Below are 15167 nucleotides of genomic sequence, written 5' to 3' on the forward strand. Positions count from 1 at the left end.
AGGGTTGCAAAATATTATTTTTGATGAATATAAAATTATAGATTTAATTTTTAGTTTCCTTAATCATTGTATAAGATTTTCAAATTTACAATGAGTAAATTTCTAATTTTAATTTTTCAAACAGACCTTTCATTTTCTTGACATTCTCCTATGTGTTGAAGACAGGCAAAAAAGGGTGGGCAATCCCCCCCCTCCTAAAATTATCCCTTATCTTCTTCTTGTGCATATAAATTATTATATCTTCTAATATTTATCCTTATGATATAAAAAAGATGAAACAATTAAGTAATGTTAAGAAAATTTAGTATACAGACTTCAAATTTCTACTTCCCTGATCCAAAGTTCTGATTCTGCCACTGTTTGGAGAATCCTAAAACCACATATGGCCTAATTGAAGAAGAAAGACACCAAAGAAGAAAACAGAGAAGTTGAGAATAGCTAGCTAGCAAGTTCCATAAGTAAGCTGTACATCCTGAAGAAACAGAATATGGCAATGGCATGCATACAGACTTGAGGGGCTTAACTCCCATTGGAAAGAAAATGAAGTTTGGGATTCCATGGATATCTCATGGCTGTGCTAAACAGCAACCTTTGCTGTACATTTTGGTGAAGCAACACGAAAACACGGGGCTATTTCGGCAAACATAAAACAGAGCACACTACAACTGTTCTTTCCGACGAGGTGATACGATAACTAACTCATACCTAGTCCTTGCCAAGGGAGGGGCGCGGCATTGCTGGCCGCCTTGGCATAGGCTACGGGGCTAATTCACGAGTTTTCAAAGTCAAAGAAGCCTGAATCTAGAGGGGGAGGATCTGAAGGGTCTATAAAAGAAGGTATTCCCTGCAGCCAATTGTCGAGTTGGGAGGCCGGTGAGCCTGGATTTGCAGTTGCAGCAGTCTGGGTATCAAACTGTGGGGCCAGTGGAGGATGATAAGTCAACTCTGTACTCTGCCCCAAAATTTGGGGGTTGCTCTGGCCGGCATAGGGAAACCAACTTGTAGGAAAATCTAGAGAACTTGGATTCAGAGGATTTTGAGCGCCGTTTCCTTGCTGGGAGCCATCGTGGCAATCATTCAATGATGGAGCAGGGAGGCTGCATCCTTGGGGCTGAGGAGGTGTCAGATGTATAGGGTAACTGCTCATGTTTGGCTGAGAGAATACTTGTAGCTGAGAAGGCACCAGATGTGCAGAGTCATTACCCATGCTTGGTTGAGAGAATACTTGGGGCTGAGAAGGTACCGGGTGTACGAAGCTGCTGTCCATGCTAGGCTGGGAGAATTCTTGTGGTTGACAATGCACTGTTTCAAAATCAATACTCGGGATTGGCTGCAAGGAGGCTTGCAGAGAAGGGACTGAATCGACAAAGCTGCAGCTTAAAGTGGGCTGGGAAGACACCTGCACTTGAGAAGGCCATGAATTTTGAGATCCACTGCACATATTTGGCGGGGAACAGGCTTGAAGAGAAGGGACTGAATTAACAAAGTTGCTGCCAGTGTTTGGCTGGGAGGATACTTGGGGTTGAGAAGGGAAAGAATTCTGAAAGCCATGTGAATTGACAAAGTTGCTGGCAGTGTTTTGGTGAGCAGGTACCTGATATGGACTTGAATTTGATGTCACAACCCTGCTGCACAAGCCCTGATACCTGGTAGGATTTTTATTATTTGGAGCTTCCACAGGAGAAGAGTTTCCGGAGTAATGAGCCAAGGGATAGTTAGCTGAGCCATATTCAGAACGATTAGCTTGCACTGCAATATTAGCTGGCCCTGCCCTTTGAAAATTTGAATGGGCATTGACAAATGGACGTCCAAAGTTACCAACAGGATGCCGTCTGTCCCTTCGAATGATGGTATTACGAGGACTCAACAAATGCTGAGGGACCATATGTGACTGGGACTTGCTTCTGGACAAGTTGCATGCAGATTGTTGGCCTCTACCTTGATTGGTGATGTTTCTGATCCCAAAATTTGCAGAAGCAGAGCAAGCACGGATTGCAGTTGGCCCAGAATCCTGAAGCTGGACCAGAGAGTTAGGTGGCAGCTGTCCAGCTGGTGGGACTTGGATTGTTTGAAATGGTCCCACTGAGGCAGAAATATCAGGAAATTTAGGGGCCGATTGTATGGGTTTAATCCCCTGCCTGAGATTTTCCCTTTGAAGTTTCCAGAACTCATCTTTGTCTGTGGCATGACAGTGGTCGGTGTTGGATGTGCCATTGCCCCAGTGGAGACATGGAGCTAGTGAGTCACAAACATAACAGTGGCACTGAAATTTAGAAAATGTAGAAATCAAAACAGAATAATGCTTGTGAAGATTCGCAACACCCCCAGCACCATTTGCTGAGGTTAAAATTTTTCAAAGGTGATCTTACCTGGGGGCAGTGCCTCTCATGTAAAGTAGAAGCAAATGGAAACTTTGCACAAAGATGGCGTGAATGAGGGTAATCCCTGCAAGCAATCTGTGACCACAACGGAAGGACAGCATGAATCAAGCAAAAAATCACAGAATAAAGGGCAAATAATGCAGAACTGATGCAACCATATTATTTTTGGCTCAAAATAATTTCTCCTAACACTACATTTATGGAACACAATTGACATCGCCCACCTTGATTGGATCCAGCAATTTTCTTTTAATTTATGAATGAGATATGTACCATTGAACATGAAGCAACTATGCAGCATTTTCAGGGATCTTACAGTAATCACCATTGCAATTTGAGGTTTATCTCAAACCAATCTCCAGGAAATGGTAACTAATTATTTTTAGATGCAGACATAAAATTTTAGAGAAATAGTATACTTCTACACAAATTCATTTCTTCTCATCAACACAATACATCAAGCTTTTATTCCACTGTGTAAGGATTTTACGACTCTCATCATACCTAAGTGTCTCCTACCAAGTTTGTCATGGTCTTCCTCTAATTCTTTTGCTAGATAATTGTTTCATTTCATCCACTCTCCTCATAAGGGCCTCTATTGGTCCTCTTTTCAAGTGATCAAATTATCTAAATCACAACTCATGCATCTTATTGGTGCTTTATTATCCAACATTTTGTGCCATACAACAAGTCTAGTCTTACAATTAACAATTATTTTATAAAATTTCCCATTTATCTGTAGAGGAATCTTACGATCATATAAAACACCAAATGCATTTTTCCATTTAACTGTTTTGCCTTAATTCTATGCGTAACATCCTCACTAATCTTGCCATCTTTTTGGATGATTGATCCAATATGTCTAAATAGATATTTTCTTGGTATGATTTAATCTTCCAGTCAAGTAACAATTATGCGTCCAAACTTATCTTTCCCAGACATTTAAAGAATTCTTTCGAACTTCAAACTACCAATTGCATGATCAAGACAAAAATTTCCATTCTGCCCATCAAGATCACCAGTTAAAGTTAGAAACTCGCATTTCTTTTATATTCCACTAATCATAATTTGGTAAGGTAACGGACCTAGCAGATATGATGCCATTCCACCATCATTTCCATCAAAAAGAGAAAACTATAATAGCCAATCATTGGCATTCCATAAAACACCATAGAAGAATGTTAATAATTACATAGCTTATAAATTGTGTGAAGAAGTACCACTAAACTATGTCCAAGCAAAATTAGTAATCTCATTGTAGCAAAAAGGAGATTAATGTACAAATGTGTGTGCAGCAGGCCATCAGATGTGCATGTCTAAAGGAAGAAAAGGTTAGGAGTGAGGAGGTTAATAACAGCCAATTCCATACCTAAAAAGATTTGGGGGACTCCAGTTAGGATTGGTATTCCAGTACAGCTAAAATTCAAAAAGTGGCCTCCATCTTTTAAAATTCCATTTTTCAAAAAAATCAGCATTGGTCTAGACCCTCCCAAAACAAAAAGAACAAACTTGACCTACTTTGCTAGTTCTTTTTCTAAAATTGGCAACAGATTAGATGATAGGCCTTTCAGAGCAATCTCTTATTGAACCTCTCATTCAAAAAAAAAATTGAAATCAGTGAAGCCAGAACCGTCACGACTTAGAAAAATAACAGTTTATTAACTACGATTGAAACCTTAACTGAAGAATACACCTGAAACAGAAGAAGGAAGCAATCAAATCTGCTTAGCACCCGATTAATTTAAGTTTCCATTTCCAATCAGTTTAAGAAAAGAATAAGGAAGACATTTTTACCCAATCAAACTAATCAACGTGATAAGAACTGTGTATTGGTTCAGTGAAAGCGTCAATTGTTGTTTGATATACCTGGGAATCGCAATATGATGAATCTGAAACGCATTTGGAAAGTACCAAATTCACAGTACCTGACCCTTTTCGCCAACAATGAGCAACTCATCCGAGTCATCGGCTGAACTGTTCTGCACCACGACCGGCTTGTCTGGATCACCATCCAAGACGACACACTCATCATCCGAATCTTTCGCCGGCGGCTTCTGATCAAAACTCGACGGCTTCGACCTCGGTTTGGGATTTAGGACAACCTCGCGCAGCAGCACCACGTCATCGGAGTCATCAGCTTCTCTGGGCTTCTCGAAAAGCTTCGATATCCAATCCAAGTCGTCGTCGCCGCCGCGTCTGATCTTGCTCCAATCCTCTTCATCCGAGCTTATCTCGTGCACCACGGGCCTCAAATCCATCCGAAGATCTCCACTTTTGTGTTTACGGGGAATTCCGCAAACAGATCTCACATCATCGAAATTCCGCCAAGGAGAACCAGGAACCCTAGTTCCTGACTGGGAAATTCGCTTTATGTTTGCTTCGACTACGCAGAAATTCCTGCGAAAGCGATAGAATAGGCGTTGGCTGTACAATGTGACGACTGGTGACTCGATTGGGGATCAAGGGGCGACGAAACAGGGGTCGGACAGAAATTTAGCCACCATTGGGCATCGATGCCATGCCGGGCGGGTGGGAAAGGAGTAAGGGTTTACTAGGGATGACAATTAGTGAGAATGAAATGATCGATTATAATGGATGAATACGGTATAAATCGAAAAAGATAAGATTTAATTAAGATAATTAATTTTAAATTAATTGAGAAATGGGGGATTAAATTGAAAAAGATAAGTTTTTTAGGATGATAATATCTAGTTTTCCTATTAAATTTGTTTACGATGAGTTTAAATTTTGAAATGATTTAGCGGGATAATGAGTTTTACTTATATTTAATAAATTTAAATAGATTAATTGAAAAATGGCGGGATAAAATTTTTCATAATGACAATATTTAGTCATCCTATTGAATTTATTTATGATGAGTCTAAAATTTGAAATGATTTAACGGGGTAACAAATTTAATTCATGTCGACTAAGTGTAAACGCATCGATTGAGAAATGCAAAATTAGGTTTTTCTCAACGATAACATTTAGCTATTTTGTTGAATTTGTTTATGGTGGATATAAAATTTAAAATGTTTTAGCGGGACAAAAACAATTTTAGTCATTATACTAAATTACTTGGAATCGACATAAAATTTAAAATTATATTCGATTGAAATATGTATAAAATTTGAATTGATTTAGCGGGATAACCGATAAGGACCTATTATTAAATATAAAATTTGAAATTATTTAGGATAAACATAAATTGGAAATAGGGAAAAAATTAATATACATAGAACATAAAGTGTTTAAATTTCTCATCAAAAACTTGATTTATTATAAGGTAATAATTGATTAGTGGATACAAATTTTATTGGGATGACAAATTTTATACACCGTAGTTAGTATGACTGTAATAAATATATTAAAAAGTGATAAGATAACAAATTTGACTCACAATGACTATATGCAAATAGATCAATTGAGAAATGACGGGTTAAGATTTTTTATGACAACGTCTTCTTATTGAATTCGTTTACATTGAATATCAAATTTGAAATGATTTAACGAGATATACATAAATTATAAATATAGAAATTATTTAATTGAAAATTTGTTTAGATATGATGTCAAAACTCAATTTATTACGAGCAAGGTTAATTATTTTAAATTAAATTAATTGAATTTTAATAATAATTTAATTAAATTGACTATAATTAATAAAAAGAACCCAAATTTTATTTAAAGTAACATACTTAACTTTAATTTAAAGTAACCAAAAAATAATTAAATAATTGGCTCTTGATTAATATAATTTAACTTAACTAACAGTTAAAGTAATAACATTCTATTTATATTCAAAGGTCTTTCGAATCTTGTCATTGTGCTGCTCATCCTAATATGGCTCATATCACCAAAAAGATAACAAGTATTCAATTAAAATAATCACAAAATAAATTATATTATGTTATATAATATAAAGGGTTTTTAATAAAAAAAATATATTTATGATATATGATGTTGTTTAAGATTGGACTCGACACACTACGACTTCTTATTTGGGTTTTTCAAAATAAATTTATCTATTTATCTAAAGATAAATTATCTTAATCTTTACAAATAAAAAAAATATATATATATCCTATAGTACATTTCAAAAAATTTAACAAATAATTCGATAAAATTATTGAAAAATTTATCTTAATCATTTCATATCTTGGTTAGAAAAATATTAAAACTTTATCTTGATACAATTTTATCTTACTCGTCTTAACAAACGCTACCTAAGAATAGAGCTTTTGTTTCGCATAAATGACTTAACGATTAAGTTATTGTTTAGTATTAAGAAAATGAGTATCAAAATAATAAGTAAACTAAAAAATACACATATTTTTACTTGCCAATAACTATACTATTTATATAACTTAACTTTCAATATGATATGTATTCAATTAGCACAGTTTGTATAAATATTAGGTTTAAGAATAAATAAATCTAAATAAGTTTAAAGGATAAAGGAAGGAACTATGAAAGATTGGAGGAAGGAACTATGAAAGATTGGAACAGTTTCCAAGAGATATTTTGGATGTCTATGATTCATGAAAACAAATTGGGAGTGACGTATTAGCGTTTTTGAAACGTTTTAACAAATAATTTGATAAAATTATTAAAATATTTTTCAAACTTATATTAATCATTCCATATATTAATTCAAAAAATATTCAAATTTTATCTTAATACAATTTTATCTCACTCGTCTTAACAAACACTACCTAAGAATAGAGCTTTTGTTTCACATAAATGACTTAACAATTAAGTTATTATTTAGTATTAAGAAAATGAGTATCAAAATAATAAACAAACTAAAAAATACATATATTTTTACTTGCCAATAACTACACTATTTATATAACTTAACTTTCAATATGATGTGTATTCAATTAATGGCCATTTGTATAAATATTAGGGTTAAGAATAAACAAATCCAAATAAATTTAAAGGATAAAAGAATGAAGATTGGGAGACTTTCTCGTATAGGTTTTCAAGAGATATTTTGGATGCATATGATTCATGAAAACGTCTTGGGAGTGACATTTTAGTTTTTTCAAAATATTTTATCAAACAATTTGATAAAATTATTGAAATATTTCTTAATTTTATTTTAATCATTTCATATAATAGTTCGGAAAACATTCAAACTTTATCTTGACACAATTTTATCTCACTCATTTTAACAAATGCTACCTAAGAATAGAGCTTTTGTTTCGCATAAATGATTTAATGATTAAGTTACTATTTAGTATTAAGAGAATGAGTATTAAAATAATAAGTAAACTAAAAAAATACATATATTTTTACTTGCCAATAACTATACTATTTATATAACTTAGTGTTACGCTTGCTAAAATAATCGTAAATTCAAGGAGAAGAAACGCCACGTGACTGCTTCATGCAACCAGGAAATGGGTCCCCAGGCCGCATGGAAGTGGCCATAGTGGCCACTCCCCCCACGCTACCACACAGTAGCGTGGCCAAGGAAATGGAAGGGCTTCACCCCCCACTCCTGAGAGACCTCTATTGGGGGTACTTCACACCCTCGAGGGAGGTCCTTTGGGGGTGCCTAATGCACGCACTCACGTATGCTCACGTGCGCACTCGGTCGCCCCTATGTTTGCTCGCATGCCCATGCTCTCACCTATGCACCTTTGCGTCAATAACGCCGTAAGACTCGGCCAAAATCGCATCCGAGATGCCTGTCGAGAAAATCGAGCCACTCGACAAATGGATGCCCCTCCCGTCGCTATAAAGAATGGGGGTTTTCCCCTTATTTGGTATGCAATCTCTCACTCTCATACGTACCTTTTGCCTTCAAGCATTTCACTTTTATGAGGGTTTGACTTAAGCATCGGAGGGTCTGTGAGGGGATTCTCACTCGCACCTCTAATCGATTTTCTTTCCAACAAGTAATCCATCGCTCTCAACCTACTCGATGAACTCATCCATTGATGTCGCTCCCTCGAGTGACTCATCAATCGTTGTCGCTCTACCCCGAAAGAGTCACCCATCATTCGGATAATCCGCACGTCACCCATCACTAGAGAGAATCATCCATCCCTCGAGTAAGTCACCCATCGCTTAAGCAAGCCACACGTGAGTCACCCATCGCTCAAGCAAACCACACATGAGTCATCTATTGGCAGTTTCCCATATAAAAATTTATTGTTGTAATCGTGCAAGAACAATTGGCGTCGTCTGTAGAAAACCAACAAAAAGCCAAGAAACCCTCATTCAGCATGGCACAAACTCGAAGCAGCGACTTTCTCCTGTGGTGCACAATCACTTCAAAGAGAGACCCTTCCTCATGTGAAAGATCAACATCAAACCTCCCGTGAAGGCCAACCACCCCTCACCCATCAGTCCTCTCGTGAGGGCCAACTTCCCCTCACCCATTAGTTCCCACGTAAGGGTCATCCACCCCTCACTCAGTAGCTGCCCTTCCTAGGGCATTCACATCCGTTGGATATTCAATTCCAAGCTCCATCACTTATCAACTCACATGTCCTTCCGAGGCCTTATTTTTCCAATCACATTGGCTCAAGTGTACTAGCCCCACCCATTGGTTCCTCTGGCTAAGTACGAAGCGATGCGACAACAGTATGTCGAAGGGATGCAAGCCCTTTGTGAAATGGTTGGGATATTGTAAGGATTGGTTCCTTGAGCCTCGATGTCGACTACCTTGAGGAAGTTTATACCAGAAACAGTTTCGTCCAATGGGGCACGTCAAGAGGTTTCAAGAAATGGCTCTTATTGAGAGGCTACTCTCGACTCTCATGCTCAATCTACCCTTCCTCGAAACAACCGACCAAGGTCTCTTACCCAAGAGACTCCTACCCAAACCTCCCTCTACCAAGAAAATCAAGAAGAGGCCGAACGTCAAAAGACAGGTGGGCAAAACCCTCATAGGGGGAGATACTCTAAGACAATAGTCATCACCCCCATGAAGGGATGATGAATGTAAGCACCCCCGCCCGGATATCCCTAACCACCAGGACTACCCGAACGGGAGCGCCTACGGGAGGAGAAAAAGAATGAACACAAGTCAAAGCCACCCTGGCATGCATACTCAAAAATGAGAGCAACGGAAGCAAAGCTAAAACACATGCATGCACTACGAGTACCCCGCTATCACAGCGGTCACATAATAGATAAATAAACACAGACTCCCGTGCCAATATATACGAGACTCGAGAAACGACTTGGCACAGAAAAGAAATAATTGAGTAAATCCTACTAAACCATCAGAGATGACAGGGATTGACGGGACTGCCTGTACATCATACCGACTCTACCGCTAAATGCTGACTTTCTTGCCCATGGCCCAAACTGCCACTGCCTGGAATGATGGAAAAACAAGGTGAGTCGAAAGACTCAGCAAGCATAAGAGAAGAAAGGCTGAAGGCTACACAAAATCAAAAATCTCTCCCCAGAATAAACCCCCAGGTACACACAAGGCATGAGACGCTACAACACAATAGTATAGCATAATAAAAATACATACCGGTCCTTGGGGCCCACACAAGACACACGGCACCCAAGTCTCATACCAACCTGTCGCTACCCTAGACGGTAACAAATACCTCCAGCAAATCTGTGCGCGCCATCCCGAGTCGGTACCCCCGCCACCCGTCCACGTCAGTACTCCCGACACCCGAGCCATAGGCTCCCTCGAAACGGTACTCCCTGTCCGAGAAGTATATACTACCAATAGCCATGCAATGCACATAAAATGCAATGGCGTAGTGAGCATCAACATGATGCACCGGCGCCCATACATCCAGGCATTAGGCCATGCTCCGCCCACATAGTAAACCACACGCGATGCATATGCCCGTGCTGGATGCAACCTGACCAAGCTAGAATGTCCGTGTCCAAGCATACTCAATAAATGAATATCCCAATATGCAACCCGTACTCATGTGCATATCAAATCATGGACAGCAATATAATAAATCTAAACATGCAGTAAATCACATACTGGCAGAGCTAGTCAGTAGTGCCCGGCACCGGTCAACGGCCAGTGACAAGGAGTGTCTACTCGACGGTCTACTTCAGAGCCGTACAATAGTCTACCCCAACGTCACCAACAATCGACCCCTGCCTTACTGCTCGATAGCTTTAACCGAACCATAAATAAATCCAAGAAAATCATAAATAACCCACACGTCTAGGAACCTAGTTCCTAGGCTGGGTCCAACATCATTCTCAAATGGAGTGGGGGCGGTACAAACCCCCGTAGGCTCACAACGAATAAAATTCTAGAAGTCTCGGATTTAATTTAAATTAAAACAAATGAATAATAATTCAACAAATAAGGCTAGGTGCCGAATTAAAGTAAGGGAGAGCATAAAATACGAGAAACCACAGAGTCTCTCACGGGAATTGAAGAACACAAGGAGAGGGTCAGGAGCTTGCCTTTACACGGCCGTTTCTTCTCTTTCTTGCACTCCCGCTGCGAAATAAAACGTTTAATAACTATTAATAAAACCTTGACTTGCATTAATTAAATCTAACCATGTAATATAAATAATTTAACCATTTAAAATCCCATGTAGGCGCACCGCAAATAAAATCCCAATAAATCTCATATTTATTTTAAATTAAATCATGCCCAAAAATATCTTTAATTCATATAATTAATACGCAAAACTGAACCGAATTAAAGGAAGACAAGGGGTTCACCAAATGAAAAGAGATCGCAAGGATAGAAGAGAGCTTGCCTATATCTAGTCGTTTACAGCGTTTTCCCGCTTAAACACCACCGCTTAAATACTATCAAATTAATACATGCTGTAAATTAATATACACTCCTAAAATTAATAAAATTAGATCCAAAATAAAATTTCAACCGTATGAAATATTTAATACAAAATTATTTACTTATTTGACTAATTAAAATCCATTTAAACCAAGTTTAATCTTGTTTTCCTCAAATTTTCCCAACTTCTTCACCAGGTGGCGCGCGTCTTCTTCTCTTTAATTTGTTCCCCCCACTGTACGCTGCTTGATGGTTCGGAGAAGGCCAAAATTGGCCTTTAAATCAGCAAAATTGGAGGCAGAGAAAGAGGGCCACGTGGCGGCCGCTGGAACCACGCTGGGGAGGCCACCGCCTCATGTCCGAAACGGCGCCGTTTTGGGCGCATGAGGCTTGATAAAAATCCAAAAGAATTCCTGTAGCGCGCGCAGCCTAGGATCGATCCCGCGTCCGTGCCTGGCTCCTCGCGCGCGCATGCCAGCTGCACTGGCCACTCCTTTGATAATATATACACACCTAATTAGTTTTAAATGAACCTTACTTCATTTCCAAAAATTACAGTTAAAACCCCATAACTTCTGGAAATTAATATATACACCCCAAGTTTCCAAAAATCTACTAAATTAATTTATTTTCCTATTTTCATAAATACTCCCAAATAATTTAATTAAATACCTAAATTTCTTATTTTCTTAAAGTTACATAAATAAACATTTTTCTTAAATCTCCAAATATCCAAATAAATTAATATTTCCTTTTAACCCACACATATTCAATAATTACCACAAATACATTAATTAATAATTATCAACCAAAAAAATTAATTAATTAACTTTAATTCTTTATTTTCCTCAAACCACATACATAAATATTTCTTCTTAAATTCTCAAATATTCATTAATGTCCTCAAACACCGAAATAATATTCATTATTTATTTCTCAATTTCCGGGATATTACAATGAAACTCTTCTGAACCAGTGTCAAGACAAAAATGATGAGCTCAATGACAACCCTACAACCTTTAGTGTCTGGGAGACGACAGATATGAAGAAAATGATTGAGCAAGTGTTGTAGCAAAATAAGTTATTGTCAGTTTTAGAAGAGCAATCATGAGGGAGACTGTCATTTGTGATAGAAGTAATGGAAAATCTTTTATCTAGGAAATTTAAATTGCCCCAAATAACCCCTTACACTGGTAAGGATGATCCTTACGATCACATGCAGAATTATGAGTCTTTGATGATGCTCTATGGATGAGACGACGAGATAATGTGCAAGGCTTTCCCGTTAACCCTACTTGAACATGCTCGGGCTTGGTTTGATGGTTTACCCGAATCATCCATTTTCTCGTTTGGGCAGTTAAAGGCAAAATTTATCAAAGCATTTATTATTAACAGCTAAAGGAAGAAAGACGCGACATACCTCCTTAGCATTTTATAAGGGAGCAAAGAGACCCTACGTCATTATGTGAACAGATTCCGAAACGCTATGCTTGAGATTCACAACCTACCGATTGAGATGGCAGTGTCTGCCATGTTCCAAGGGGTGCGAACATTCATTACAAGTGTTCAAGTGTTCTAACTTACGAGTTCTTATATTTTATCTCTAATGCTTTAAATTAACACAATTTTTCAATTGTTATTGTTGCATTCATTATTATATGTTTATTTTGTAAGGCTTCAATCAATTGAGAAATATTGACATTGACGAGAAGTTTAATTCTCATATTAATTATCTCAATTGAGAAATATTACATTTTCAAATCAAATTTTAAATTTAATTTAGATATTTTATAAATTTCACATTAAATTTGTATTAATATTTTGTTAAACGTTAATTTCAGCAACATTACTAAATTGCTGAATTATATAGCATGACATCATATAGTTAATGATGAAATTTAAAACAAGTGAAACATATCATCTAAATATCGTGGTTATTATTTTTATTTTATCTGTATATTATTCATTTAAAAAAATGGGTATTCGCTAAAGAATAACATATTACTCAATAATGAAGATCAACATCTTTAAAAAATACATGTGTATATAGAGTACATTTAGATTTTAATTTATGTACTATTACATTTTTTTTGTACAGTCATTTTAATTTTTTGTCTTTTAATTACACTTATTTATTTATATTTTTAAGTTAAAATTATTTTTTATATTTATTTTTAATTTAATTCAACCACTTTACTTTAATATGTAAAAGAAGAAGAAGATAAATACAAGTAAATAGATGTAATCAAAATAACGTAATATATCAGTTATCACAATTAAAAATGTATATTTAAATAAATTGCGTTAACAATATAAATTTAATTACTAAAATGTGAAATTAAAGTTTGAATTTCACATTTTGTAATTTTTTTTCAAAATTTTACACACTTTTTAAAGTGTAAAAATTATGTTTTGAAATTACAAGTTTTTTTATTTTATTTTCTTTTTTTCTTGCGACATATTTATTCCATTGCTAAAGTTTTTAATTTTTTTATTTTTTTAGTGACGAATTCATTCGCTAAATTCAGTGCATGTCCCAAAATTTAACACGCACTAGGTCATATCCTCCCCTCATAAGCGCGTTACGTGGCAACGTTGGGATATTAATCCCAGCAATAATTAAAAGTGTTACACCCTAAAATCGAACTACCAAAATTTTGCAACAGATGCGTTCCCGTTGCTAAAGTTTTGTATTTTAAATTTATATATTTTTTCTTTTTTTTGCAACTGATGCATTCTCGTTGCTAATTTTTAATTTTAAATTTATTTATTTTTGTTCTTTTTTAACAGATCTGCTCGCCACATGACAGCGTTATAATATTACTCTCAGCTATTATCTCAGACTCTTTATTGGATTTGAACCCCCAACCTCTCATGATCAAGTTTCGCGCGCGACCTACCAATCTGAAATCTTCTTGTTTATTGATATATATAAAATATATTTATAGTATTCTCTTCCACATATTTCAGAATTATATTTATACACCAAAATTTCTCAAACTTATTTAATGATATTAATTTTAATATTAATATTAGTAAAGGGAAATGAATATTAATTTTAATTTTATTTAATTATTAATTTAAATAAAACTTTATTAATTATTATATTAGCATTAAAGAATTATGTTATGTTTAAATGTAAAATTTTTAATTAAATTTTTAACTTTTTTTTTTTTAGTGATGGGGTTAACCCAGTGGCTAAATTTTAATTTTAATTTGATTTTTTAAAATTTCTTTTATTTTTTAGCGACAGGTTTGGCCCCATTGCTAAATTTTAATTTTTGTTAATTTTTTTTTATTTTTTAGTGACGGGTTTGGCCTCGTCACTAAATTTTAATTTATTTTTTAATTTCTTTTATTTTTTAGCGACGGGTCTTGCGCGTCGCTAAATTTGAAATTTCTTTTATTATTTTTTAGCGACGGGTTTGGCCTCGTCGCTAAATTTTAATTTTTTTTAATTTCTTTTATTTTTTAGCGACGGGTCTTGCCCGTTGCTAAATTTGAAATTTATTTTTTTAATTTATTTTATTTTTTAGCGACGAATTTGGCCACGTCGCTAAATTATAATTGTTTTTAAATTTCTTTTATTTTTAGTGACGGGTTTGGCCTCGTCGCTAACTTTTATTTATTTTTTTAAAATTTCTTTTATTTTTTAGCGATGAGTTTTGCCTCATCGCTAAATTTTATTTTATTTTTTAATTTCTTTTCTTTGTTAGCAACGAGGCTGTGCGTCGCCGATTCCGTCGCTAAATTTAGTGACAGGGTTGTCCATCGCTAATTCCGCCGCCAAATTAAAAAAATATTTAAAAAATTTAGTAACATAAATTCCGTCACTATCCGTTGCTAATTAGCGACGGAATAGTTCCGTCACTAAATTCCGTCGCTAAACACTAATTTTCTTGTAGTGGACTGACTTCTTTCCAATAATCTCTATCTCTAGACCCGCTAAAATTCTTAGCATATTTGTTCGTCAGGGTCAATAAATATATACACTATACAAAAGTAATGAGGACTATGACAATGGATGA

General features: G+C 35.8%; 1 protein-coding gene across 2 annotated transcripts; it reads right to left on the reverse strand.

Annotated features, from left to right (window-relative positions):
• Positions 1-473: 473 nt before the first annotated feature.
• Positions 474-4945, reverse strand: LOC127786918 (RPM1 interacting protein 13). Of its 2 annotated transcripts, XM_052314685.1 has the most exons (4): positions 4307-4945; positions 2370-2456; positions 1595-2263; positions 474-1399 (listed from the first exon to the last, which is right to left on the reverse strand). In XM_052314685.1, the coding sequence occupies exons 1-4, from the start codon at positions 4637-4639 to the stop codon at positions 770-772; spliced, it is 1719 nt and encodes a 572-aa protein (XP_052170645.1). In that variant the 5' UTR covers positions 4640-4945; the 3' UTR covers positions 474-769. The 2 variants fall into 2 exon arrangements, with proteins under 2 accessions (XP_052170645.1, XP_052170644.1); XM_052314684.1 differs by having other exon boundaries at positions 474-2263.
• Between the last annotated feature and the right edge of the window lie 10222 nt (positions 4946-15167).

The sequence above is a fragment of the Diospyros lotus genome, chromosome 12, assembly GCF_014633365.1.
Source record: "Diospyros lotus cultivar Yz01 chromosome 12, ASM1463336v1, whole genome shotgun sequence".
NCBI lineage: Eukaryota > Viridiplantae > Streptophyta > Magnoliopsida > Ericales > Ebenaceae > Diospyros > Diospyros lotus.